A 26,487-nucleotide genomic window follows, 5' to 3' on the forward strand; every position below is an offset into this window, starting at 1 on the left:
GTCCTATCACCATATGTTTCAATGGTCCTCACACAACGCCATTTCCACCTTTTGCTAGTGAAAGAAATCAGCCTGATCTTGTTTATCATTGTATCCTCACTGCTTCACACGATGCCTGGCACACAGAGTTAATATTCAATGAATGTTTAATGAGCTGGAATTAAATTCTCTATACAATATAGTAATAGAGACATGTACATTAATAGAAAATATAAATAATATTGAAAATAATGTTCACAGAAAATATCTGACCATTGTGATTTTCATAATAAAATTAAAATGTTAAATTTACACTATAGTCACATGCTGAAATTTTGGACTTTCATGCTTCACTTGTGTACGTGCTTATAATCACATTTTTTAAAAGTATAGTGGTTCTAAATTAAGAACCAGTTGACACATGATTTTGTTTATTTCATCATTTCTTTTTAACTATAATAAATAACTTTATTATACTAAAGTTGTTCATTTTCATTTTTCCTTTCCCAAAGTAATGGCCACATGTGGAATGAAAAGCATTTTCATTATCCTGAACAAGATGAATATCCTGTTTGTGTGATTTGGGGCAGTTTCTTATGAAGACTGCCAGCCTCTTATGAACATTATGATTTTCAGATGTGTAGTGTGCATTAAAGAACAAGAAGATATCATGAAATATTAATGACAATTATAGACTGAGCAAAGAAACTGGACAATGTTTCCAAGGGTTATAAGGACTGTGGAAATGAATGTTACTCAAAGTAGAGTGGTGATTTATAACCGATTTCCGTCTTCAAATTAGGGCCCAAGTGAAAGAAAACGGAATTTAGCAAAGCATTCTGGTGTATCATTTCCTGCAGCAGAAACACCCCCCAGACCAGTGCCCTCACTAGGTACAGGACAAGAAGCAGCAACCTGAGGGAAGCCCACAGGCTCGCAGGGCTGCTGGCTGGCTCTTTGTCACCAAATGCAGCAGGTTGAATGCAGACATCACTGTGATATCTTCACCAACAGAACGAGAGGCAAAGAACAGGGGCAAGAGCTGAGTAGGAGAAAAAAGAAAACAAAAACAAATTAAAACATCACAAATGTTAAACACATTCATTGCACAATTGATGGTTACAGTTTTATCTGGAACTGAACCCATACACACAGTGGTAATAAATTTCAAATGCCTATTTTTTAGATGGTGAGCTTACTTTCAACCCAGACTTATTTATATCTTATGAATAAAATACACATGATATAAAAGTGTAATCTGTGAACACATTTTGCAAGAGGTCAGAAAAGAGACGAAGTTTAAAACATTTGAAAAGAATTAGCATTTATGGAGTGAGTTCGTACCATGTGACAGGAACTGTCTGGGGCCCAATATACACATTGTATCATTTAATTCTTACAATAAACCTATGAGGTAGGTTTTATCCCCCAATAATATGTGAGGAAATCGAGGCTCAAAGGTCCAAGGGCACAAAGCAAATAACCAGTGGAAAAAGGATTAGAAAACCCTGTTATATCTCACTGCAAAGCCGTGTTCTTTCCTTACACCATGCTGCCTCCTTCCAGCAATTTTTTGTAAATCTCCCTCCCTGGAGAAGACTATAAAATATTGGAAGATTAAGAGATGCCTTTTGTTAGTTTCTTTTTTTTTTTTAATAGAGAACCAAGTAACCTACAGACAACTAGGAGACTTCACTTTAGAAAGTGTTAAGTTTGAGCAAAGCATAGCAAATATGAATTTTAATTCGATTTTATCATTTATAATTTCAAGGTCAATTCTGTGAATAATATTTACAACTTAACCTTAAAAAGGGTAAAAATATTTTCAAAGGTTTTGGAAATGAATCTACATGGAAGAATCTCAAAATTGTGTGAGTGTTAAACTTCAGAGAAAAGTTCAGTTAGGATTTTCTTAAAGTTTTGTGCAGTCTTTCAATTACTAAAGATTAACTTCAAATGAAGATGGAAAAAACTAGCTAATACTTTTAATAATTTATTTTAAATTGGCATTATAAGTGAACCTTAATCACTACATGTCCAAAAATGGATGTAAAATGAATGTCTTATTCATTTCCTGGCCCTCATCCCCCCAGAATAAAAGTCTGTTCCTGGTCTCTTCTGACATCCTTAAAGAACAAACACATAATAAACAGTAATATATTTTACCAAATCACTCTGGAGTATATCTGACAGAAATCTGCTTGTATTAACATACCTGAACTCTGACTTCTCCAAACTAAACTCACTACAAAACTAAAATATTTTTGTGTTACTAACTGGAGACAAAAGGGAGGAAGAGGGAAGGTAAGTATCACAATGCACAGCTGAAAAGAACCATTAAACATAAATAAACATGTCATTTTCACGAGTGACTGCAGAGCAGGGAAAAGAGCATTCCTTTGGAGCAGACTACTGACTAATAAAAGATCAAAGGTCTATACCTCACAACACTATAAATAAAAATGTATTTTTTTTCCTGGTGACCTTCTCTGAGAGGAATAAAGTGTGCACGATAAATGTAATTACTTAGCAAAGCTGCAGCCTCATTGTGCTCCCACAGCTGACCATAAAACGTCTTCCTATTCTGTTTCATCAACTGCTGTACCAGGCGGCTTGCGCGCCTACCGATGGCCTCAGCCATCTGGCTTGTGTCAAAGCCAGCACACAGGAAGAAAGGGAGTGATGTCACTCTGCAGGTCAGGCAAAGAACAAAGATGCATTCTACAATTAAAAGCTGAAGGCCTCAAATACCAGGGGCCCTCCAGTGTGATATGACTAGCATGATTTAATGTCCAGGCTCTTGCATTTATTTCTACCCAAATAGCCAGGGCTCCATCTAGTGGCAAATTAGTTTTGCCCAGTTTTCTTTAAAAGAACCCATAAAGTGTTACTTACTTAGCACCAAGAAAGTGCAGCAACTAAAATGATCGGTAATTTTAGAGCAGTCTAGTCTTTTTACACTGAAGAATGCAAAAAGCATGATTCATCACAATGGTCTCTATTTTAAAATCCTGCAAAGCACACATTTCACAGGCTAGGATTTGATATAGCCCTAATTTTTTTAATGCCTTAATCCTAATGGTAGCAGAAAAAGCAGCTACTTTTGCAAAATGCATGTAAAGTGACATTACTTGCACACTACTCTGAAAATATGTCACTAAAATGTAAAGTGAAAAACAGTTCTAAAAAATGGACGCATGCATCTGGACACCTTGGTGAAATCCAACACATAATCTTATACATCAGTGGAACAAAAGAATCACAGTTATTAATATGGCTCTAACATGTGAAGCCAAGAGCAAGACTTCTCTAGAACAGAAAAAGAAATATCTTTATGCTGAAATGATTTAACACAATTTTTAATGTTTTCCACTTCTGTTTGCAGTAAATGAAGTTAAACATTTTGACAAAGTGATCTAAAATACAGAACATATTTGCACAAAAGATGGGCTATCACAGTGGATGTGTGTGAGCTCTGGGGTCAGATGCCCTGGGTGGTAACCCTGGCCCTGCCCCTAACTAGCTGTGTTACCTTGGACAAACTGCTTACCCCTTCAGTGCCTCAGTTCCCTCAACTCTAAAATAAATGAATTGGTAAAAAGTACTTGGAACAACTCCTTGCACATAGTATATGCTCAGCAAATGTTAGCTATTATTATTATTCACATGTACAAATATTTGCAATATTTTAAAATTATATGAATTAGATATTTCTAACAGTCCATTTACACTCAATCCTATTTAGAGTCTCCAAAGACAGAATCTTTTTTAGGCCACAAAACTTACTACTCTTTGATATGTTTCCACAGTAAATTATCACCCTAACAAAAATGGTAGGATAAAGATATCCTAAGGATAACTATGGATGAAACCCTTAGCATGTGGCATGGACTATTCTAAGCACTTCAATTTATTAGCTCTTTAAAGCCTGGGGGTCTTATGAGATGCATACTATCATTTTCCATTTTTAGATGTAGAGACTGAGGCATAGGCAGGTTAAGTAATTTGACTAAAATCCTAGAGCCACTGAGGACCAGGCCCTTACGTAACTGGACTGAATGATAATTAACAGATTTGTTTGTTTGTTTTTTTAAGAGTCTGGTACAGCTTTATTATAGTTTTTATTTCACCACACTAATTCAGTGCGTAATAACCTGCCAGAAACACAGAATTCACTTGACATATGCTCTGAGTGCCAAGATAATGGAATATGCTGAAGAAAAACCTTGGGTCACACCCAGCGAGGCTCTCCTCCCTCCCTGGGGGACCCGGGCGGAGCAACAGCTCTCAAGAGTCGCTGAATTGGATTTAATAGATTTGAACACAGGCCATCGAGCTCCAGGACCGGTGCTCTGGACCACGACAGAACTGGCACTGAAGAGCCTGAGTCTGGACCAACTCACTCTAAATACTCTGACTCTTTGTTTCCCTACTAGATAAAGTGACTGATAACAAACATTTAATAAGGATTCACTTAATTCAAGAAGATTATTTGAAGTTTCTCTCCCTTGACACTAAGTGAAACAAGTAAGGAGCTAAGGAAGAAAAAAGTCTGAGACATCCTCAGATTTCTAGATTTGCTCTTTCTGTTCCACCAGATGCAAATTCCCTTTCTCTTTCACTTTCAAAATTTTTCTCCAAACTCCTTGGATACACCTTTAGGACATCTCCTAAAGATGCCTAGAATTGACTCCATTTGAATACACCAAAGCTTCAATATGTTCATAATATAGCACTTTTGAGGCCAAAAAACCCAACAGCTACACACCCCCGCCACGGCCCGAAAAAAATTCAAGTTTCGATTTGGCAGCTTTCTTCCTTTTACACTCCCTGAGCCGCTTGGGTGAGAACCCTAGCCAGAAACCATCCTAGTCCAAAAAGAGGCAAGAGAAGCACATGCATCTGAGGACTGACAATCTTTGAGGAAAGAATTAGCATTAAACACCCTGCAGAAATTAGCCCTGAGAACCACTCAGAAAATCTCTAATTCTCCGAGTTTATCCTCAACTTCCTCACTTTTGTATTTGATGCAAATAATTGCATAGCGGAGTAACATTTATGAATAATCAACATGTTATGTTTTTAATGCCAGACACGTGTCCTATGCGTCTTTTTCATTTCCCAGAATATCTAGTACATCATTTTGGAAATAATCTGGTGTTTTAAAACACTGGTTGAACAACCCTAATGAGCAGTAACACAGTAGGTATTAAGAATAGAATTAGATTGGGGCGCCTGGGTGGCTCAGTTGGTTAGGCATCTGCCTTTGGCTCAGGTCATGATCCCAGGGTCCTAGGATCGAGCCCTGCATCAGGCTCCCTGCTCCACGGGAAGCCTTCTTCTCCCTCTCCCACTCCCCCTGCTTGTGTTCCCTCTCTTGCTGTGTCTCCCTCTGTCAAATAAATAAACAAAATCTTAAAAAAAAAAAAGAATTCGATTAGATAATTGTCTAATTTTCTGATTAAAACTTTTTGATGATTCCTCAATGCATGTTTCAGGGTTTCCCAAACCCTGTTCTAAGAAACAGGAGATACCCTTTCAAACAAGTCTGTAGTCAAATAGTTGTGGAAATGCTACCCAGTATAAAGAATCCAAGAGGCTTTCTAGTAAATACCTGCTTAACTGGTCTCAACTGGTGCCTCTCAAATGGTTTTGACCATAGAAAAACCTCCACGTCTTTCTTCATTCCATATCCTTGCTCTCCTTGTCACCACTCCTAACCTCTCCCATTCTGGTCCCCACGGAGGAACCAAGCATGCGATCACATCCCCTACAACAATTTTCAGGGCACTGATTGCTTATGTCTCTGTCTCCCTCTTCTAGATTATACAGTTCCTAGGCAGAAAGATGGTACCTTTCTCATCTTTGTATCCCAGTACCTGGCACCCAATAGCCATGATGTACTGAGTGAAAGAGTGACTACATATATGACTGATCGCATGGATCACCATTTCCCACCTTGCCATCTCTGCCATCTCAACTGCTAATGGTACTTAAAGGAGATAATTTGAACTAAAACCAGTTGGTTCTTTCACAGGAATTAGCAGTTCCTATAAAGAGGTGGTAAGTTGAAAATGCAATCTGATTTAAGATCCAAAGATAATTCAAATGCCCTATTTTGGTCAAAAATGTTTACTTCTCCATCTTTTTTCCCCCCAGAACTCTGCCATCCAAAAATTTGACTAAATTAGTTTGTTGGTTTTTTGGTTTGAGTTTATTTTTATTTCCTTTTACTTTTTTCCTTGCAGTTGAACAATAAATTGCCAAAGAAAGATGGTACATACAGGGAATCCAGAGACCTCACAAAGTTGATAATTAGCTCCAGAATAAATGAGCTGATCGTCCTAGTGGATTTAAAGTGTCAAACCTAAAGGTCAAATCTCTTTGCAATAAATGCCAAAGGAATGTCTACATTAGTTTTCCACAGGCTAGTAAAATATCCCCTGATAACCACTGGGGTCAACAGAGAGCTGACAAATTTGAATTGTGTCAAATAAGGACAAAACAAAAACAAAAAGCCCCAAACCCTAATCTCACCATAGTATCAGAAAAGAAAGACTGTTAACACCAAGAATGAGGAAAATAATCTTTTGAATAGAATATATTTAGTTTTGTGGGGAAATTTTTTCATTATTTTTGTCTTTCTCATTTCACTATGAAAAGAAGAAACTTCATCATGGGCCAGCATTTGGGAACTGCTAATCTAAATGTCTACTATAAAGTTCTATAAAAATATTGCTCTTATCAGCACAGTGCCTGGTACAGTTTATGTTCAACTAATGTTTGTTGAATGACTTGTTCAGTTAGTCATTTACTTCTTGCAACCAACAGACCATTAGCTAGAATTGGGCATTCCTTTTGTTAAGCAAAGAAGAAACAGCCAGAATCCTGGTTATTCAAAATTCTAAATCAATCTTCCAAACCATTTAGAGATCACACTTTTAAGATAAGGAATTTATAAAAGTTACTCAGTTCATCCATGTAAGTTCCTACTGAAAGAAATGTATTAAGAGCTGATGAATATGCAAAGATGTAAGATATAGTCTGTGTTATCAAAGACTATACTAGCCTAGATGGAAATATAACACATACCCCAAAGGTCTTAATAGAGGTAGAAATAAAATACATGGAATTGCAGGGAAAGAAATATTGCTTCCAACTTAGGGGGAGGGGAGTGGCAGGGACATGGGGGTGTTGGGAACCAAAGAAAAGCTGCATAAAGAACTTCTTTAAAAAATATGTATCTCTGGGGTTAGCCATTTTTTAACTTTTGATCTCAGGATCTCCTTACATTCCTAAAAACTATCCAGGACTCAAGATGCCTTTTGTTTATATGGTTATACCTATCAATATTTACTATATTGAAAATTAAAACTGAGTAATTTAAAAAGTATTTGCTTATTCCATTAAAAATACATATGTTTCAGTGACATTTTTATTTTTATTTTTTTAAAGATTTATTTATTTATTTATTTATTTGAGAGAGCGAGAATGAGAGAAAGAGTACATGAGAGGGGGGAGGGTCAGAAGGAGAAGCAGACTCCCCACCGAGCAGGGAGCCCGATGCGGGACTTGATCCTGGGACTCCAGGATCATGACCTGAGACGAAGGCAGTCACTTAACCAACTGAGTCACCCAGGCGCCCCTTAAATGACATTTTTAGTGAAAAATAACTATATTATCCAAAACATGGGTTTTTATTTTTGCAAATCTCTTTTATATCTGGCTTAACAACAACAAAAAAACAACTGGATTCTCATGTCTACTTTTGCATTCAATCTGTTGTGATATGTTGTTTTGGTTTAACTATACGAATAAAATCTTGCCTCACTCACGTAAGTTCTTAGAAAAGGGAGAAATATTTTAATAACTTTTTCAGAGAACTGCAGATATTCTTCTTGGACACTATACCAAAACTCAACAAATGATAGTCTGAAACTATTATCAATAAACTTTTCATAAAATTACATTAAAACTCTATCTTTGCATTAAAATGATCTATCTTGCATTTTGAATGGATCTTCTAACTTTGCATGATTTTGTGACATCATGCAATGTTCACTTAAAAAATATGGCTTCAGGGCGCCTGGGTGGCTCAGTCGTTAAGCCTCTGCCTTCGGCTCAGGTCATGTTCCCAGGGTCCAGGAATCGAGCCCCGCATCAGGCTCCCTGCTCTACGGGAAGCCTGCTTCTCCTTCTCCCACTCCCGCTGCTTGTGTTCCCTCTCTCGCCGTGTCTCTCTCTCTGTCAAATAAATAAATAAAATCTTAAAAAAATATATGGGTTCACTGGGTTATACAGATCTTTCATAAGTTGACACATTTCATTACCAATATCAAAAATCATATTCATTAATATCACCACTGATTTCATCAGAAAAGTCTTTAAATATTGAGAAGCTATCAAGCAAGCTCACAGAGGTAAACACAAGTTTTCCAAAATTTTATTTTTTACCTTGCAAGCTCGAATTTACCATTGCAAACAAATACTGACAGTTGTTTTCCTTAAAGTGACAGAATCACTTCATTCATTAAGAAAATGCATGCCAAGTATCCAAGTCTAAATAACCACAGTTTGAGCACTTTGCCTGGAGACAACCACTGTTCTTTGGTAGGTAGAAGTCTTTATAGAAGTGCATTTCCCACTACTTCACACAGAATGTTACAAAGATATGTACTCAAGGTCAAGATTTAATAAAATTAATATAAATGTTACTACTTCATCAAGGACATTCTTATGGGAAAATGGCTTGCTCCTCCATGTGTATGTTAATAAAGAATAGAATGACTACTAATAAAGTTTGCTGCCACTACCTTGATTCATACTGAGACACCAGCAGTGTTACCCACTTTTGCTTTTCCAACATCAGTGCAAATGTGAACACAATGAAAAAGGAAAATAATGTCTTAGCATTAGTAGGAAAATAGTTTTCACTTTGTGATTCCCTTGAAAGGGTCTCAAGAGACTCTAAGCGCCCTCAGCCCACACTGTAAGAACTGTGAGTCTGGCACGTGCTTGGCACGTAGCCAGCACAGTAAATAGTCAATAAATATTGGTGGAATAAATGAACATGAACAGAGAAATACGTGTGTAATTTATCCCATAATGTTTAAGAAACAACAAATGGTTGGAAAATAGTAGTTTCTTTAGACTTCTTACTACTTCTCGAGGTAATTAGTACATTTCTTATTTCATTTAGTCTGTGGACAAATGCAAAAGTTTAAACTATTTTATCAAAGGGAAGAGAATAGTCATGACAGATTTCTGAAATAACGATCAGAATGCTACAACCCAATTTTCTCAGCACTGATCTTTGAAATACACAAAAGTACATGTCCTACTAAGGGACAAGAAAACAAATTCTGAATTAGTGTTATATGTAGGAAAGGAAAATTAACTTGTTGATAAATTCACTCAACATTTTTTAACCTATATCATGTACATGGCACTATTAATTCATGTAATTTCTACCAATAAAAACCTGCAAGTAGAATAACCAAAGAATTAGACCTTTTGGAAATGCTTGAGAATAACAGAATTGTATCACTAAATAGATTTAGAACTAGAAAAAAAAAATATTTGGAGAACACCTAATACATCAATTTTTGAACATGAAGTTACCACCCACCACAGGTAAAATATTATTTATGAGGTGTTTCACAAGTAATTTGTTAAAAATTGAAATTTTAGATGCCAAAGTTTGAAAATAAGGCTTTTAAGAAAACAACTAGGATGTATTTAACAATGTCACCCTCGTTTTGTTTTCTGACATGAATTCTTGAGTGGGAGAGAGAAGAGTGGAGGTAGAATTCACACCAGAAATGTGCAGCCTAGACCATTGTTCCTCAAGTCTATAATCACAATCTGCTGTATGACTGTGAGTATGTTGCTCATGAAATACCACCCATCATGTGTATCTCAGTGGAAAAAAAGTGGGATAAACAGTGAACTGATCCAAACCTCTTATTTCATAAACAGCAAAACAGAGATAAAGAGATGTATCAAAGGTCAGACAGCCAGTTGGAGAAAATATTAGGCTAAAATCTCTCTTGTCTACATACTGCAGCATCTACATTTTCTTTATTATTCAGTTCGCATAAAAAGTAAGAAAAGGACATAAAGAATTGTACTTAATATTGACAATGCAAAGGCTACACCGTGTCAATTAAGGTACATCAACGGTATAATTAAAATAGATTTATGGACAAAAGTCCATCTTCTGATGCTAATTGCAACCTTACTAAATGCTATTTTTTTTTTTCAGGATTCCTGCTTTGAAAAGCATCTAGTTAAATACAGGGATTTATTCATTCTCACAGTAATATTTTATGACTTCTAACTCCAATATAAAACACAAATCTTTTTCTTCTAAAATGTACATTGATTTCACAGCTCATAGCTTCTACATTATATATGTGTTTCATCTAAAAAGTCTTTCTTAATATTTAAAAAGTGCCAACAAGAAAGCAAAAGCCACATAAATCATTTTTGATTACCACAAAAAATGCCTTCAGATTTTTTCAGTATGACTGTTTCATTTTGTTGTGTTTACACAGTACAGTTTTGTTTTGCTTTTCTAGTACTTGAGTTTAAATTCAAACTTTCTCACTGACTAGTTAGATTTCATTCGGCAAGTTTTGCTCCGAGCTTTGGAAATCTCAGCTGTAAACATGGAGTTTATAAGAGCTTCCTTGCAAGAGTGCTAAGCAGAACACCTAGCACACAGACACCTCTGAATTAATACTACTATTCCTTCCCTTAAGTAACATTCTCTACTGATTATTTGTTAATACCCCCCATGGAATTTGCAGAACTGAATGTCATTGTTGCCCCAAAACATTTTATATAGTGACTTTCCTTATTGAAAACATTCTTCATTTGACTTTTTCTATGATACTACACAGTATCATTTTCTTCGTCCTTTCCAGAAATCACTTTTCTATCTCATGTTGTATTTGCTTCTGATTTTCAAACTGATTATGCTCCAGAGCTACCCTTCAGTACCCTCTGTATTTCTCACGATTTAATCTCTTTCTTATAGATCTCACTGACTCTTACAACTTCAACCATGTAAAGATCTAGCTCCAACCCTGAATCCAGCTTTAATTCTGCATCTTCTAATATCTATTGCATAACATCAACTTGCATTTGCACACTGTGTTCTAATTTACAGGTACTTTCATATATATCGTAATATAGTCTTTTATAGCTTATAAGAAAGAATCTTTAGTGGCACTTTAAAATATTATTCAAATATTTTGCATGCATACATCTTACTTGATATTACTATTAATGATAATCATTTTTGAGCATCTGCACCAGGTGATTTTGTATGGGGGTATATATCATCTAATCCTCCTATGACCCTGAGGGAAGCATTCCTTTATGTTGTAGATTAGTACTATTTGCCCAACATTTCTGGCTCTCTGTTTTTCAGGTAAGTAAGGAATGCACTTCCTGGCCCCCCATGATTGGGTGAGACCATGTCATTAGTTCTGGGCAATAAGTTGTGAACATAAATGATAATGTGTGTCACTTCTAAGCCACAGTACTTGATTGTTGCTGTGAGACTCTCCAGAACTTTCTTTCCCTCTCCAACAGTGACCAGCAATGTTCTATAATTAGATGTTGGCTGCTCTATTAACCATGATCCTGGAGTAAGAAGACATGGGGCAGAGTCCCCCCCATCTGACAATGAACATGCAATACAAGCAAGAAATAAAGCTTCAGTGTTTTAAGCCATAGGGATTTGGGGATTATGTGTTCCAGCAGAATCTCAGGTTCAGAGAACAATTTGCTTGAGGTCATAAAGCCAGTAAATGATGGAGTCAGAATTTGAACTGAAGTCTGTGTTAATCTCTTCTACCACATTGCTGTCCTTGTTTCGGAAAATAACAGGGTCTGGAAGGATGAGAAGTCCAATGACAAAGACAATGAGACCACCTCGAAAATCCCAGAATCTCTCTCATCAGTCATCCCTTCTATTCCTAAATACCCCAAAGAGATTCTTACCTTGGTTGGAAAACATGGCTCTCCTCTCATATTCAGATATTAAAGGCTAGGAGAGACCTACTTCACCTTAGATCACCTAGAGATAACAAACCCATACTAACCCTTTAAGACTAATGTTTTCACTCAGCTGCAAAACTAACTGAGTAGTTCCTGGTCACAATAAAATGACTGAATACAAATATCTCATTTCCTGAAATGACTGAAAGCTCCCTGAGCACTCACCATATTCAGTGCTGCTTCTCTTACTGAATAAACAAGTCAGTGCCCAGATGCAGACCTTAGAAAAACAGTGCTCTGATTTTAATCAATCTATGAAAAACTGAGAAATAAAAAAACAATCCATTTGCCATGATGCTAGAAAAATGTATATCCTTTCTAGTGAAACAGAGATCACTGGACCTAAGGAGAAGGAATTACAGCAATAGCTCACTTTTTTTGACCTGAAAGTAAATAATAAGTAAACAATAGGTATAGAATTAACAATATACACTTTGAAAGACCACCTATATACAAAGATTTGACTGTGGTTTCAGAAGAGAAGGTAAACATTAGTAACATCACATTTTAAAACAAAAAGAAAAGCTATGTAGCTAACAAAATGTACAGGGCCAGAAAGAAAGGTAGAGGAAGGGTAAGAGTATCAGGACCCTCATCTTAAAGTAGTGTTAGGAGATACTAACTAGACTAGAAAATGCTAATTGACTCTTGGAATCATTCTTCCTTCTTTGTGTTGGTAAGAGAACCCTCTGAAATTTTAGCTGAATACACAGCTACATTTCTCAGCCTCCCTTGCTGAGACCATGATACTCAGTGTCGGCCAATGGAATATAAGCCGAAAAAGATCGAATCTCCTACTTTACAGACAAAGTCACTACTTGAGCCACCCTCTTGCTCTGGGAAACAGCCACAGCTGTAGCAGCATGCCTGGACCCTGGGATGGAAGCCACCTGAGGGCGGAGGCAAACTTAACAGGTCATGAAGCAAAGCTATTCCAATCCATCCAACGGTGGGCTACTACCTACCCCGGGCTACTGTGGGAGAAAAATAAACTGCTGCTTATGTAAGTCACTCTCCTTGGAATCTTTGTCACAACTGCCTGGCAGTAGCCTATCAAAAGCTGATGAGCAAATATATTATTTATTGTTACAAAAGTAAACAATAGGGAAATTTAAAAGTCAATAGAACAATAAGCAGTGGTAGATAGACTAGATTAGAAAGAGCAGAGATAGACCTTTACTTTTCATGACTGGATAGCATATAAAATAGATGAATCAAGAAGTAGTGCTATAACTATATTAACTAAAATTAGGGAACTACCAGAATGATTTAAAAACATTACTCCAGAAGAGTGAGACAGAGATGGGGAGGGGTGGAGTTGAAGGCGGGTGCTTTTCATTTTAAGTTCCCATGTACCAAGAACCATGTTCAGGTTTTTCATAAAAATAAAGCTTATACGTACAAAAAAGATGGAATGCCTCAACAGACCATTTCATCTAAAGAAAAACTTGCGAATGTAGGCTGACTAAATCCTACGCCTGTGACTATAAACTACAGTATCTATATCTACAACTACAAGACTATTTTTAATGAGTTGAATATAAGCACTAAAAATATGTGTCCTTAAATTATGTTTCAAATATTTTAAGTTAGAACTTTGCCATGATTCCAGGAAAACAGAAGGTGTTAGCACTGGAAACTGCAAATAAATATTTGCTCTTGTACTAGAATTTTAGCATTCCTCCCTCCAAGTTTACTTTCTATTGCAGAAAGTAAGAAAATTATGAAATAAAATTCTCATGATGGCATGAGTTATGGTTTGAATCTGATAGAGCAGATAAAGGAAAAGTTTCATGAAAATGAACTCCTTCTATTACACTGAAAGATAAATCTTTAATGGCCTCCATCAACTATCCTTTGGTACCATGTTGGCCTTGGGAGAGAAGAGAAGTCATGAATGAGATCATATAGTGAAAGAAATAAAATATTTTGCAAAATGTTCTACTTTGTCCTTCAGTGGGGTTTTTAAAATTAATTTTAGGTGATTAAATCATGTTTTAAAAAGAATTTGGGGGGTGCCTGGCTGGCTCAGTCGGTTAAGCATCAGACTCTTGATCTCAGCTCAGGTCTCGATCTCACAGTCATGAGTTCAAGCCCTGCTCTGGGCTCCACACTGGGTGTGGAGCCTACTTAAAATTAAAAAAAAAAAACAGAAAGAAAGAAAGAGAAGAAGGAGGAGGAGGAGGAGAAGAAGGAGAAGGAGGAGAAGGAGAAGAAGAAGGAGAAGGAGAAGGAGAAGAAGAATTATTATTTGGGTATTCCACATGCATCTCAAACTATTCATTTGTTTGTTTGTCTCTTTACCAACTTATTATTGGTAAACTCTATTTGTTTCTTTCTTTACTAATTTATTATTCTTTCTGTATTCCTGATCCTGTTAAAAACTACTCCCAGCCACTAAACTTCAAATCTGGGAGTCATCCTCAATCATTCTCTATTTTAAGCATTCATATCCAATTGACACTAAGTGCTGCCAAATTTATTTCCAAGATATTGCTCAAATACATCCTTTTCTTTTTATCTTTCATCTAAAATACAGTAATGGCCTTTTACTGGTCTTCCTGCCTCTAACTTCACTCCCCTCACATCCACCCCCCCACTGTTGCAAAAGTGCTGTGTCCTAGTTCTGACCATGTCAATACCCTGCTTCATGTGCTTCCATGTTCATTGGCACCTACAGGGGAAAATTCAACCAGTCTCTCCTGGCATTCAGGCTCCCTTCTTTTCCTACTTGTATAACTTCAGTCATCAACACTCCCTGGTACGCTATTTGCTCCATGAACTCTCTTGTTCTGGTCTCTAGTATCTCACACAGCGACTAACCCCTAGCAGGCATTCAATAAGTATATTTTGAATAAATAAATAAATAAATAAATGTTCTGATGATAGCCAACTCTTTATCATTTCCCACACACCTTTTCTACCCTCACCATACCACCCATATACTCATATAAGGAATGAACTCTCCATTTTTAACCTCCAAGACCCAGTTTAGATATCACCTCCTCTGGGAAACTTTCCTTTACAGCTGGTCCCCACACCCCTCTCCTCATCCCTTCCATTAGAAAATGAATCAGTTGTTCTTCTATACTACTTCCTACTTCAGGGCCTCTATTATTATATCTACTACTCCGTGTTAGTTTCAGGTTTATGTATGCCTCTCCTATAAACTCCTTGAGAGTAGTCAGTGTTATACAACACTGTAAAATAAAGGCTCAATAAATGTTTTCATTGAACTGAACTCAAATGTCACTTCCTCTGTTTTCCCTTCTCTCTGTGCATAACGTCCTAGCTCCCATAGGACTAGGGTCCTATGTTGTATCTAGGCAGTGTAGTATATAGGAAAGAGTCAGAACTGGATTCAAATTCTGACTCCATCACTTAGCTCAGCTGATAAATCTTGAGCAAATTAGTTACTCTCTCTGATCTTCAGTTTCCTTACCTACATAATGTATCATAACACTAATTTCATTAAGTTTTGGAACAATTAAATGAGATAATGTTTTTGAAAGTAATTAGCAGACTGCTCAGTGAATTTTACTCCCCTTTCCGAGGAGGAAAAGCAAGAAATATCTTGTAGAGATAAAGACAGCAAGTGAAAGAGAGCGTGTGCATGTGTGTGCGTGTGCATATGTGGCAGGGTTTAATTAGCTTAGTTTTGGACAGGGTTAGAATGAGGCAATTGTCTAGCAGACAACTCAGCTAAGATTAATTTGAGATTAATTTTTCTATTAATTATGTTTTAGTGACTGCCAAAAAAAATCATTATCTTTGACAAACAAAAATTTCAAGTTTTGCAATCAACTGTTTCAGTCAATCATATAGAGTGATCTAGCTTTATGCATGCATGAGGCAAATGTAATTAATATAACAGGAATTTGATGAAGTAAACTTTTGGTCAACTCTAACTTGAACATCTCGGTATGAGTTACAAAATATTGTTGAAATTCAACTAAAACTGCCATTATCACTCATATTCAAAGAATAAAACTGTTCTCAGATTTATAACTAATTTTGCAACATGACTCTGAGCAGTACTAACCTTGTGACTGATATAAATTTGTCATTTGAATGCCAATAAATTTTATTGTTCCTAGGTTCTTCTTCTAAACAGAACGCTAGCAACTTTTTATATTTCATAATTACACTATTATTAGCATTTAAGTCATTCTACAAGCATTTTGAAGCCTCCTAATTATGCTTTATTGGATTCTCTTTATTACATGTTGTTTTGCAAAAAAGGGCTAAATGTTATATAACATTCTGTAATTACTTCAGGTAACAGGAGAGCTCTGGAAACATGCATGCGTATATTCTGCATGCGGCGGGGGGGGAAGATCTCAAGGATGGACTGTAGCCAAATGATATATGAATCAAAATATCCTCAAGAATGGTAAAGTTGAGGTGTAAAAGGTATGGTGGTAATCACTAAATGCAGTAGATGTTATATAATTAAATGAAAAAGATAAAAATAATGCTTAAAAGGGAGAACATATAAAAATAACAATTCCACATTAAGCATGTGGATCTACAGCCCCACTTTAGTTAACAAAGGCACAGCAGAAAAAAATAAAAGAATCCAAAACTCCTCCTGCAGTTAAGAGTCAAATGCTATTGTATCTTGTTTTTTTCAAATTTAATAATTAGATTTAGTTTAGTCTCAATGATGTTTTTGAACACTTTTTCAAGGTCACAGAACCTAAAATATGTCAACCTTTCAAATCCCTATGAAATATAAAAGGAAATAAAACACAGAAATCACATGGCAAAAGATTGAAAACTAAGGGGAAAAAGACCATAAAAAGAGGATAAAACAAGAGGACAAGGAATGTCATCAACTAGTCCATGATAACACAAAACATAAATGATTTAAATGCACCTATTAAAAATGACTCTCATATAGAGTTACAAAACAAAGAAATGGCATAGAGGGAATTTTTTAAAAGCGGAGGTAAGAGACCTGCACACATGCATACACGTGCACACCACACACACACACACACACACACACACACACACACACACCCTACCACACAGACAAAGGTGGCAATATAAATAAATACCTTTTAAAAGAGAGTATAGAGGAAAATGAACGTGCATCCACATTGGAAACTGAAATAGGAGAAACCCACTCTGAAATACTTCTGCTACACAAAGTGCAGAGGGAATGTATTGAGGAAAAGGCCAATCCCAACTCATCTCATGTGCAAACACTGTTTCTGCAAGTTAGTGAAAGAGAATCCAGCAGATTCCTGCCAGGATTCTAAACAGGCGCCAAGGCCAGAGAGCAGGTAGGTCACAGGTATAAAAAGCTTAATCACTGGCACAGTATATCTGGAGCCAAGAGTTAACTCTGGCACTGGGAGCCACACTAAGCAAGGGTTCTGAGGTAATGCTCATGCCTAGCATACCAAGGACTGGGGAAGCACTGCCATGGCTGACTTTCGAAAAAGGCAGGCAAATGTGGAAAACTAGGGGCACTTCCCTGGAAATTCTGAGTGTTACTTCAATCAGAGAAAAGAAATTCAAACCTCGGGCACCACTTCTTGCGCCAGCCACATCCAGTTCTGATGCTTCTTCCCCTCCCTACCCTGTGGCCACTCGGGTCAGAAAATTAAACTACGGTAAACCTAAACTTTTCTCTTCTTCCCCTTTATCACCCTGAAAGATTAAGAAAAACACACATCAAACTCAGCTACAAGGCCTCTCGCTTCCCAAACTGGGCAAGTCACATTGCATTCACCCTTTATCTGACAAACAGGTGCTGAGGACAAAGTGAGAAACAATATGCCCTAGTCCCGCCTCTGTGAAGTTTACATATTAGTGAGAAAGATATTATTAGCAAGTGCAATAAGGATCACAGAGAAACAAAGGGGGCATAAAGATCCTATATAACAGAGGGAAGAAGTCTAGTTTGGTGGGGAGCATAAGAAAGCCTTCCTGGAGGGAGTAACATTTAAATTAAGAATAAAAGATAAGACTGTGTTGCTCACATCAAGAATGAAGAAACAAGTACTCCAGACAAAGAAAGTGATAAGCAGCAGCGCTGAGATAAGAATGAAAGCAGCCTGCGGGCAGTGATGAAAGAAGAACATGGCTGGAAGGTGTAGGTGAGGAGTACAGGAGGGGAGATGAGGAGGCTGACAAGGTAGGCAGAAGCAAATCTTGGAAGGCATTATAAGAATATGGAACAGTATCCTAAAAAGAAAGGGGAGTAACTGAGAGTAACATGATCAGATCCAACTGAAAGGTGGAAAATGGATGGGGGTGGCATAAGACCAGGAGCAGTGAGACTAATGAGGTAGCTATTGCAGAATTCTAGGCAAAAGTTTGATATAGTGCATGAGAATAGGAAAAAAAAATTAGGAGGACTCCAGTTCTGGCTCAAACAACTGTGCAAATGGTAATAACATTTACTAAATTAGAGAACGAGAGGGGAGACTTAAGTTTGGGCAAAGAAAAAAAAAAACCCTTTCGTTTTTGACATGTTGAAGGTGCCTAAGACACTGCCATCCAAGCGGAGATAATATAGAAGCAAGTGATATATACGACTGTGGCTTAGGAAACAGATCTGGTTTATGGGTAGATTTAGGGGGAGTTAATTTTATACAAATGGAACTGAAGCCATGGAGTAAATCTGATGGCCTCAGAAAATGGGTAAAATGAGAAAAGAAAATGTCAGAGCCCTGAGGAACCTCAACATTTATCAGTGAGATGGAGGAGAAAATTAGCAAAGGAGACCAAGAAGGAGCATTGGCCAAAGAAGGGAGAGTCAAGGAAAGTGTTATCTCAGAATAACAATGATGATGATGATTAGGACAATGATAAGGATGTTGCTAGCTAACATTTACTGTGAATGAACTCTGTGGAAGACACCGTGCTAAGTAATCTACATATATTGTCTCATTTAACAATTACAACAACCTAAGTGGTAGGAACAATAGCATTATCATTCTACAAGTGAGGAAACTAAGGCACAGATAATTTAATTAATTTGTCTAGGATCACATATATAACAATAACAGTGTTACAAGCCAATAGAAAAGACTATTTCTAGAAATGAATGGTCAATGTATCAAATGCCCTGAAGATAGAGACCAAATTGAGTTCATTGGGTTTAATGATATGGACAACATTAATGGCTCCAATCAAAGCGGTTTCAGTGGAATAGCATGGATGGTTCTTCTCATTTTCTTGGACCCTATATCCAACCCATCAGCAACCCAACAGTTCTGCCATCAGCACTCCGGTCCAAACCGATATGAACTAAACTAGCCCTTAATGGTTTACCTGCTTCCATTTGGCCCCTACAATTAATTCATTCTCCACACAGCAGCCAGACGGATTATTTTAAAATGCAAATCAGATCCTGTCATTGCCTGCTGAAAACACTCTAATGGCTTCCATCATGCAGAATAATATATAAACTCCTCATTATGGCCTAAAAGCCCCATATGATCTCACCACCTTCTCTGCCCTCAACTCTAACCATCCTCCCTCCTTCTCCTACCACAAAATGATCTTCTCACTCCTTCCACAACAGGCCATGCCGGTTCCACACGAAGAATGAAAGTTCCTAGTCTCTCTAGCTCATACTGCATCCCCAGATATTAGATGAATTAGTGCCTGACATGCAGCATAGGCTTAACACATATTTTTGGATGGACAGCAGATAGAGACAGCAAGGACATAAACAACTTGTAAAACAACTTGGTCGCAGAGGATGATGGCAAGTGGAATAGGCTTTTGTTTATTTTAGAAAATAAGAGAAATTTGAGCATGTTTAAATAAAGGATATTAAGAGATTATCCAAGACCTTGGAAAAACTTGAATACATAATAAACTCACAATGGAAAAGAAAAAAAATAATTAGGAAATTAATCAATTTAGGGGAAAGCTATACAAGAAAGTTACAGTACAGAGGGATTTTACTCTATATACTGAAGTTTTTTGTTCTGCAATTGGAGGGGTTGGGGAAAATCAGTAGTCTCCAACCACTATCAAGAACTTCCCTTTATTTATTTTCCTTCATAATCGTCCTTGGTTACTTTACACTGAAAGGAGGCTCTGATTAGCAATTACATGTATCTGATTAATGAAATAATTATACCTAACAAATGCAACTTAGTTGGGAAATCCAAGGCTCAGGAAGATTAAGTGATTCATTTAAGGTCACAGAAATACTTTTTTTAAAAAAAAGGATGCCATTGTCTAAAAATGAAGAAACTGGTCGAAATTAGCACAAGAAATCAATGAAATCAATTCCAAACCATATACCAAAGTAAAAAACTGAAAGATTTTAGAAGAATAATAAAAAAGATATTCTTTTTCATTTGGGGGAAAAAAGCAACAATAAATCCTAGAGAATTTTTTAAAACCTGCATGAAAAAGTCATGGTCTAACCATGAAGTAAATTAAATTGTAGCATGACTTTAAACAATTGCTGTTGTGCAGGAGAACCAACTTGATGATCACACTAGGGTCATTCTTTTTTGAAAGTGACAAAAACACTTTAATACCTTAAAAAAGTTAAATGGGAAAAAATATAATTGAAAGAAGAGACTATATAGGAGTCACAATACTGCAATGATTAGGAGCATAAACTCTGTAGCCAGACTGCCAAGATTTAAATCACAGTCATACAAATTACTGAATGCCTTGCACCTCAGGCCCTAATCTCAATATATGAGTTCTCATGATAATATGCTACACCTCCTTGATTAAGTTGTCATGAGCATTAAATAAGTTAATATATGTAAACAGTAAAGACTTAAACTAGCAGCTGGCACAAATGGTAAAAAGACTAGTAACATCTGTATGTATTTGCTATTATTGTTATTATCACTATCATTATTATTATTATTCACTATATGGATGGTGAAGCAATGGGGAAAAAACAGATTTGACTCCATAGAATAACATAAGCACCCTAACAGATAAATGTGAAAGGAACATAAATAAATAAAAAGTAGAAAAACATATAGATAATAAAAGAAATGCTAATCTTTTAAAAATGAGTTACATACACCAATGTGGATAACACAAATATAATGTGATGAGGGAAAAAAGCAAGTCACAGAAGTTACATAGTAGGGGAGCCTGGGTGGCTCAGTTGTTAAGCGTCTGCCTTCGGCTCAGGTCATGATCCCAGGGTCCTGGGATCGAGCCCCGCATCGGGCTCCCTGCTCTGCAGGAAGCCTGCTTCTCCCTCTCCCATCCCCCTGCTTGTGTTCCCTCTCTCGCTGTGTCTCTCTCTGTCAAATAAATAAATAAAAATCTAAAAAAAAAAAAAAACCACAACAGAAGTTACACAGCAGATGACACCATTAATACAGAGTTCCAAGTCATGCAAAAGTAAACAGTAAAATATGTAGAGATAGATAACATCTATGGTAAAACTATAAAAAAAAAAAAAAAAAGCAAGAGTAGGGGGAAAAAAGCAAGAGTGTGCTAGTTATCATTTGTGTTAAGTGATTATCACAAAACGCATGACTGGGTACTCTGAGCGGAGGGCAGGTGTATATGAAGGTCACACAGGCAACTTTAACATTCTACTTCTGAAGCTGAGTAGGGATACCTAGATTTTTAAAAATCATTCTTTATGTCTTATATATACATGTTATATATTCTTTTTGTGCATGTGAAATATTTATAACAAATGGGCAAAAACTTAACAATATATTATAAAGGCAAGAGAAGATTTTTTTCCCTGTCAAATCAGTAAAGTGTTGGTTTTTTTTCCTTTAAAGCTCAATGGAGATTTTCTTCTTTAATGATAAGAGCAAATTAACTAGTTTTAAGAATTAAATATATTTCTAGGATGGTCAAGAGCAAATTCTACTAGCAGTGTACCCTGACTAAAAGAGGACTATTCCCATCTGAGATACATCATCAAGCCTAAATAAGCAATTCGTAGCTATACATCTAGATCAGCCAACATAGTTTCTAGTGCATAAGGCCATCACTTCAAATGGGATAGTTAATATGATGCTTCTAATACACTGTAATCTATCCTCTAAATAAATACTGGATCTTTAAAAGGGTTATATAACTTTTCTTATGGATCAAATTACTGAGCACATTAGGCTACAAAGTTCAAACATAAGATCTTAGTCACAGAATAACATTTATACTTAGTTCCACAAAATAGACAACTTGAACCAAACATAACAAAAGAAGACAACTTTGTATCATTTATTAATCATGTCATTTCCATTAAAAATTGTGAAAGCTACTTAGAGACTTTTAGACAACCCATAGACTATAGAATCTTAAAGTAAAAACAACATCAGGTATTACTCAGTCCAGTTGGTTCAGTTTGCTGATGTGAAAACTGAGGCACAGAGAGTGTAAAATGCCTCATGCAAGAACAGGACGAGGAAAACCCAGTCTTCCAATCTGCTATCCAATGTTCTTTTCATCAGCACTACACTGACTCCTTTGCAACATGAACATATACACAAGGATGCAAATATACTAATGAGTCTGCAATTTTTCAACTGGCTCTGCAAATTGGTAAACATCCCCTACCTTCAACCATGCTCTTCCTGGCTCCCTACAGTGATCTAACTAGACGGAATATTCACACACCAAGATATCGGGAAGGACTACAGTGTATGCACCTTTTCATTCTCAGTTATTGTGAGACCAGGGCTCCCAAATTACCCGTGGTCCCTCAACTGTCGTCCTACTTAATGGACTGTGAACAGGGAGATACGGCCCTACCTTTCTTTCCTTATACACCAATAATCTAAGATAAAATATCCACCTGTAATAGTCACCTTAGATCTCTCCCAACCCCAACTATGCCCAGATTCTCTGACAACCAAACACAGTATAAATAAGAGAAATGAAAGAACAAACATAAAATTCAGGACTGTCTGATTTATACAAAAAATATCCTGACATTTTTTAAAGACTCTAAATGTATAGTACAGGCTTATTTTCAGTGTTGCCTTAAATTTAACATATGTACTGAGGGATTGGTTGGTTTTGTTTTGTTTGCAGGTTTTTTTTTCCTTTAAAGAAAATAAACTGACCTGAGAAACCATAAAAATTCATTGTGTAACACACTTTATTGTAATAGAAGATAGTTATGCCATAGCACAGACTGCTGTAGGTATATACTTGCATGAAAATCACCTACTAAATTTCATCCTAAAAAACAGGAGTATGGTCCTAAGAATGATGCTCATATACCTGAAAATATAATTTTTAAAAAGTATTCATATACTCATCCCCGAGACTGCTTAACAGCCCAGTCTTAGCATAAAGTACATTGCCTGGCATAAAACAGACAACTGCTATTCCTAGAAGATGTTGAGAAGGAACTTTCTTGTCATTCCAAAATTTCAACCATGGGTCAGATTTTCAGACAAAACTCTCCTCCACATTCTAAAGTGAGATGACAATGAGCCACTGAAAGCTGAGACCAGAACCTCCCTGAGAGTATCCACAAAGCAAGAAATCAAGCTGTCTATAGACTCTAGAAGCCATAATGTCCACGTATGTGTACTTTCTGAACATGAGAATGCTTTTTATATTAAAAAACTCATTTAAAATTTTTATAGTGGGTTCTTGCTATTATGTATTTTCTCAGTCAACAGCTACTAAAAGCACAACTACTAGAATATGGGAGGGTTCCTTTTTTTTAATCAAGTCAGAAATTATTCTTAATACTCCATACTGAACATAAATATGCCATTTCAGACAAACGTTATGAAGTGTATACTATTCTTAGAAACAGAATCGGGATACCCCATTGATCAGGAAGCTAGGCCCTGTGAGCACATTTCCTACACCAGCACCATTTCTCTATTTCACCTGCAGTCACCTCCATATTTTACAAAACTGCAGTTTATGCAAATAAAGGCCTCTCAATGAAGTAAATTCCCTCTGATTTCCTTCAGAAAGGTATCAAGAAACTGTCTTGCGGTTTCCTGATAAACAGCACTCAGCGGTGTAATGCAGTCACACAAATGCCAGGTAACAAAGCTGCTCCAGGTTACCATGGCCCAGAGTCACAGATGAAGGTATGGTGGCCCAGGTGGCCAGCTCAAGTGTTCAAAAGCCTTGCAGGCAACACTTGAAGAGGTAAGAAAAACAAGGCATTCTGTAAGAAAGAGGTAGGGATGTGATTTATTATAAAATTTTTATTATAGATTAGGAAATTGTCAACAACTGTTTTACGGATAAGAACTTGACCATGGCAATAAAAAGTACCCATAGAGGACCAGGGGGAAAAAAAAGCCAAAGAGTACTTCATATGGCGGGAATCACATTGACTTCACGTTCCTGGGGAAGGTAAAGGGAGAAATGAGGAGGAGACAGTAAAATGGGTGTTCAAAGCTAAATGAACCACTTGTAGGAAGCTCAGAGTACAGAGAAAAGCAAGGCTTGGTGATGATGAAGACATTTAAGGCGTTAGTCCTTTACTTTAAAGATAAGCCACTGAAGAGGTTAAGACGGAAAGTAGCAACAACAATTTCACAGTTTGGGAAGGTCTTTCTGGCTGCAGGATCCTTTGTTCAAGGCTTCCCGTGTACTATCCATGGAGTGAGTACATGTGGTGTCCCCTATACAAGGAAAGCTCATGGACAGAATGCCATATACTGACGGAGCATCATTCAAACCAGAAGAAGCTGCATCTTCTTGATGATGATGCTTTTCGTGTGCCCTTCCTCTTCCTCCAGTCAACAAATGTTTTCTTTTCCCCTGTATTTTTAGTCTTGCTTACTCATACATGTTTAATCTCCAGCCCCGGTCTCTCCAAGTCACAGCTTCACAGTTCTGACTCAGCTACGCATCTTCACATGCATGTTCTACCAGCACCTCAAATGCAATAGATCTAAAACAAAACTCATTTTTTACCCCCACCCACAAACCTGCTGAGTTCACATTCTGTAATTGCCCAACCTTAACATCTTCCCATCATTTTTAGTCATCCCTCTTTTTCCCCATCTCCAATTAATTGTCTATTTCTGTCCGGTCTACCCCAGCAACATTTCTCCAATCTCATCACCACCACCCTAGCTCAGGTCTTCATTCCCTAAGAAAATCCCCTATAACCTTTCTTTATTAATCCAATGGTTTCTTTCCTGATTCAATTCATCCTCTGAATTATTAGATAATATATCTTAAAATCCAACTCTGATTTTGAGGACTCAAAGAACTTCAATCTCATAGCTTACTAACCCAGTCCAAATTTTCTAGCCTAGCCCTCCATGTTCTAGGCCAAACCTAATTTTCAATTTTTATACTTTATCTCTCCACTATTCCCCTTCATATATGCTCCAATGTTTTCCTATACCTGCCCTCTCTATCTAATCTGGTAAATATTGGGTGCTCAATACAAGTTGATTTCCTTCCGTATCAGTTTGCTATACTCTCCTTCCCCATGCATCTCAGTTTGCAGGAAAAGATCCTATCATTCTATATATTTGATCATCACACGGGAAATTAGAATATTCATGGAACAGCTTGTAACATCTAGAAAACAGACAAGGACTGAGAAAGAAGAGCAGTATGACTGAGCTCCAATGTCTGAAGAAGAAGGTAGTGACAAGCAGGATGCCATTCAAGCTTCAGAACATTTGAAAAAGCTGGAATCATTACGCCTGGGATGATGGGTGCTAATAGCTTATCTGAATTCTTCTAGATGATTCACTGGTCTAATAGAACTTATAATTTAATGAGGAAGATAAATTACATATGGATTTGATAATGCAAGATGGTAAAATCATGCTCCAATCAAGGTACAAAATGTCTTAGAAACACAAGAAAATGACAAATTCTAGGAGGTGAAGAAAGCTTCGCAAAAGACCATGAGATGGAGGCCTGAAGGACAGGTTAGAAGAGAAAAACAATCCAGACAGCGGAAGCAGTCTAAAGGAAAGGGAGAGATGGAAAATGCTAGACATGGGTGAGAAACAGGAAAATAACTACGGAACTCACTCAACTATTACTATTTTGAATGTCTCTAATTATCACTTACATAGTTTTAATGGATTCACCCTTAAGAGCTATTTGAGCCCAGCATTTTATTTCAGTGAATTCCTGAAAATATGCAGATGATTATCTGCAAGATGGATCAGCTGTTATTAAACAGGATTTTCACAAGTCAGGTGGATCCCAAGCTGCTTCGTGATTCCTAAATGCGGTGCTACCCTCTGTTCACTCCCCAAAGGCTCCTCTTGGTCATTTCAGCATTTCTGCTTCAGTATGAATGAACTACTCCAACATCCTAGGATCTCACTGAAGGTGGCATGTTCTTTCCTACACACACTGCAATCAAGAGAAAATTTTACCTTTTAAGGACTGTAAAAATGTAAAAATGCAAAATCAAACCACATAAATGTCTGCAGTTCATACTACAAAGAACTCTAGAATTAGAAGAGACCTTAGGGAAAATCTCTATCAAGACACAAACTGTGTCTATCA

General features: G+C 36.8%; 1 protein-coding gene across 2 annotated transcripts in view; it reads right to left on the reverse strand.

Annotated features, from left to right (window-relative positions):
• The window catches only part of MSRB3 (methionine sulfoxide reductase B3), a 163,729-nt gene that overhangs the window by 133,203 nt on the left and 4,039 nt on the right, over positions 1-26,487 (reverse strand). For both annotated transcript variants that reach the window (XM_032420303.1, XM_032420301.1), the window contains exon 2: positions 895-1,021. In XM_032420303.1, coding sequence (XP_032276194.1) covers positions 895-970 — 76 coding nt within the window. In that variant the 5' untranslated portion in view covers positions 971-1,021. The remainder of the gene's footprint in view (positions 1-894; positions 1,022-26,487) is intronic.

Source organism: Phoca vitulina, unplaced genomic scaffold, assembly GCF_004348235.1.
Source record: "Phoca vitulina isolate PV1807 unplaced genomic scaffold, GSC_HSeal_1.0 scaffold23, whole genome shotgun sequence".
Classification (NCBI taxonomy): Eukaryota; Metazoa; Chordata; class Mammalia; order Carnivora; family Phocidae; genus Phoca; species Phoca vitulina.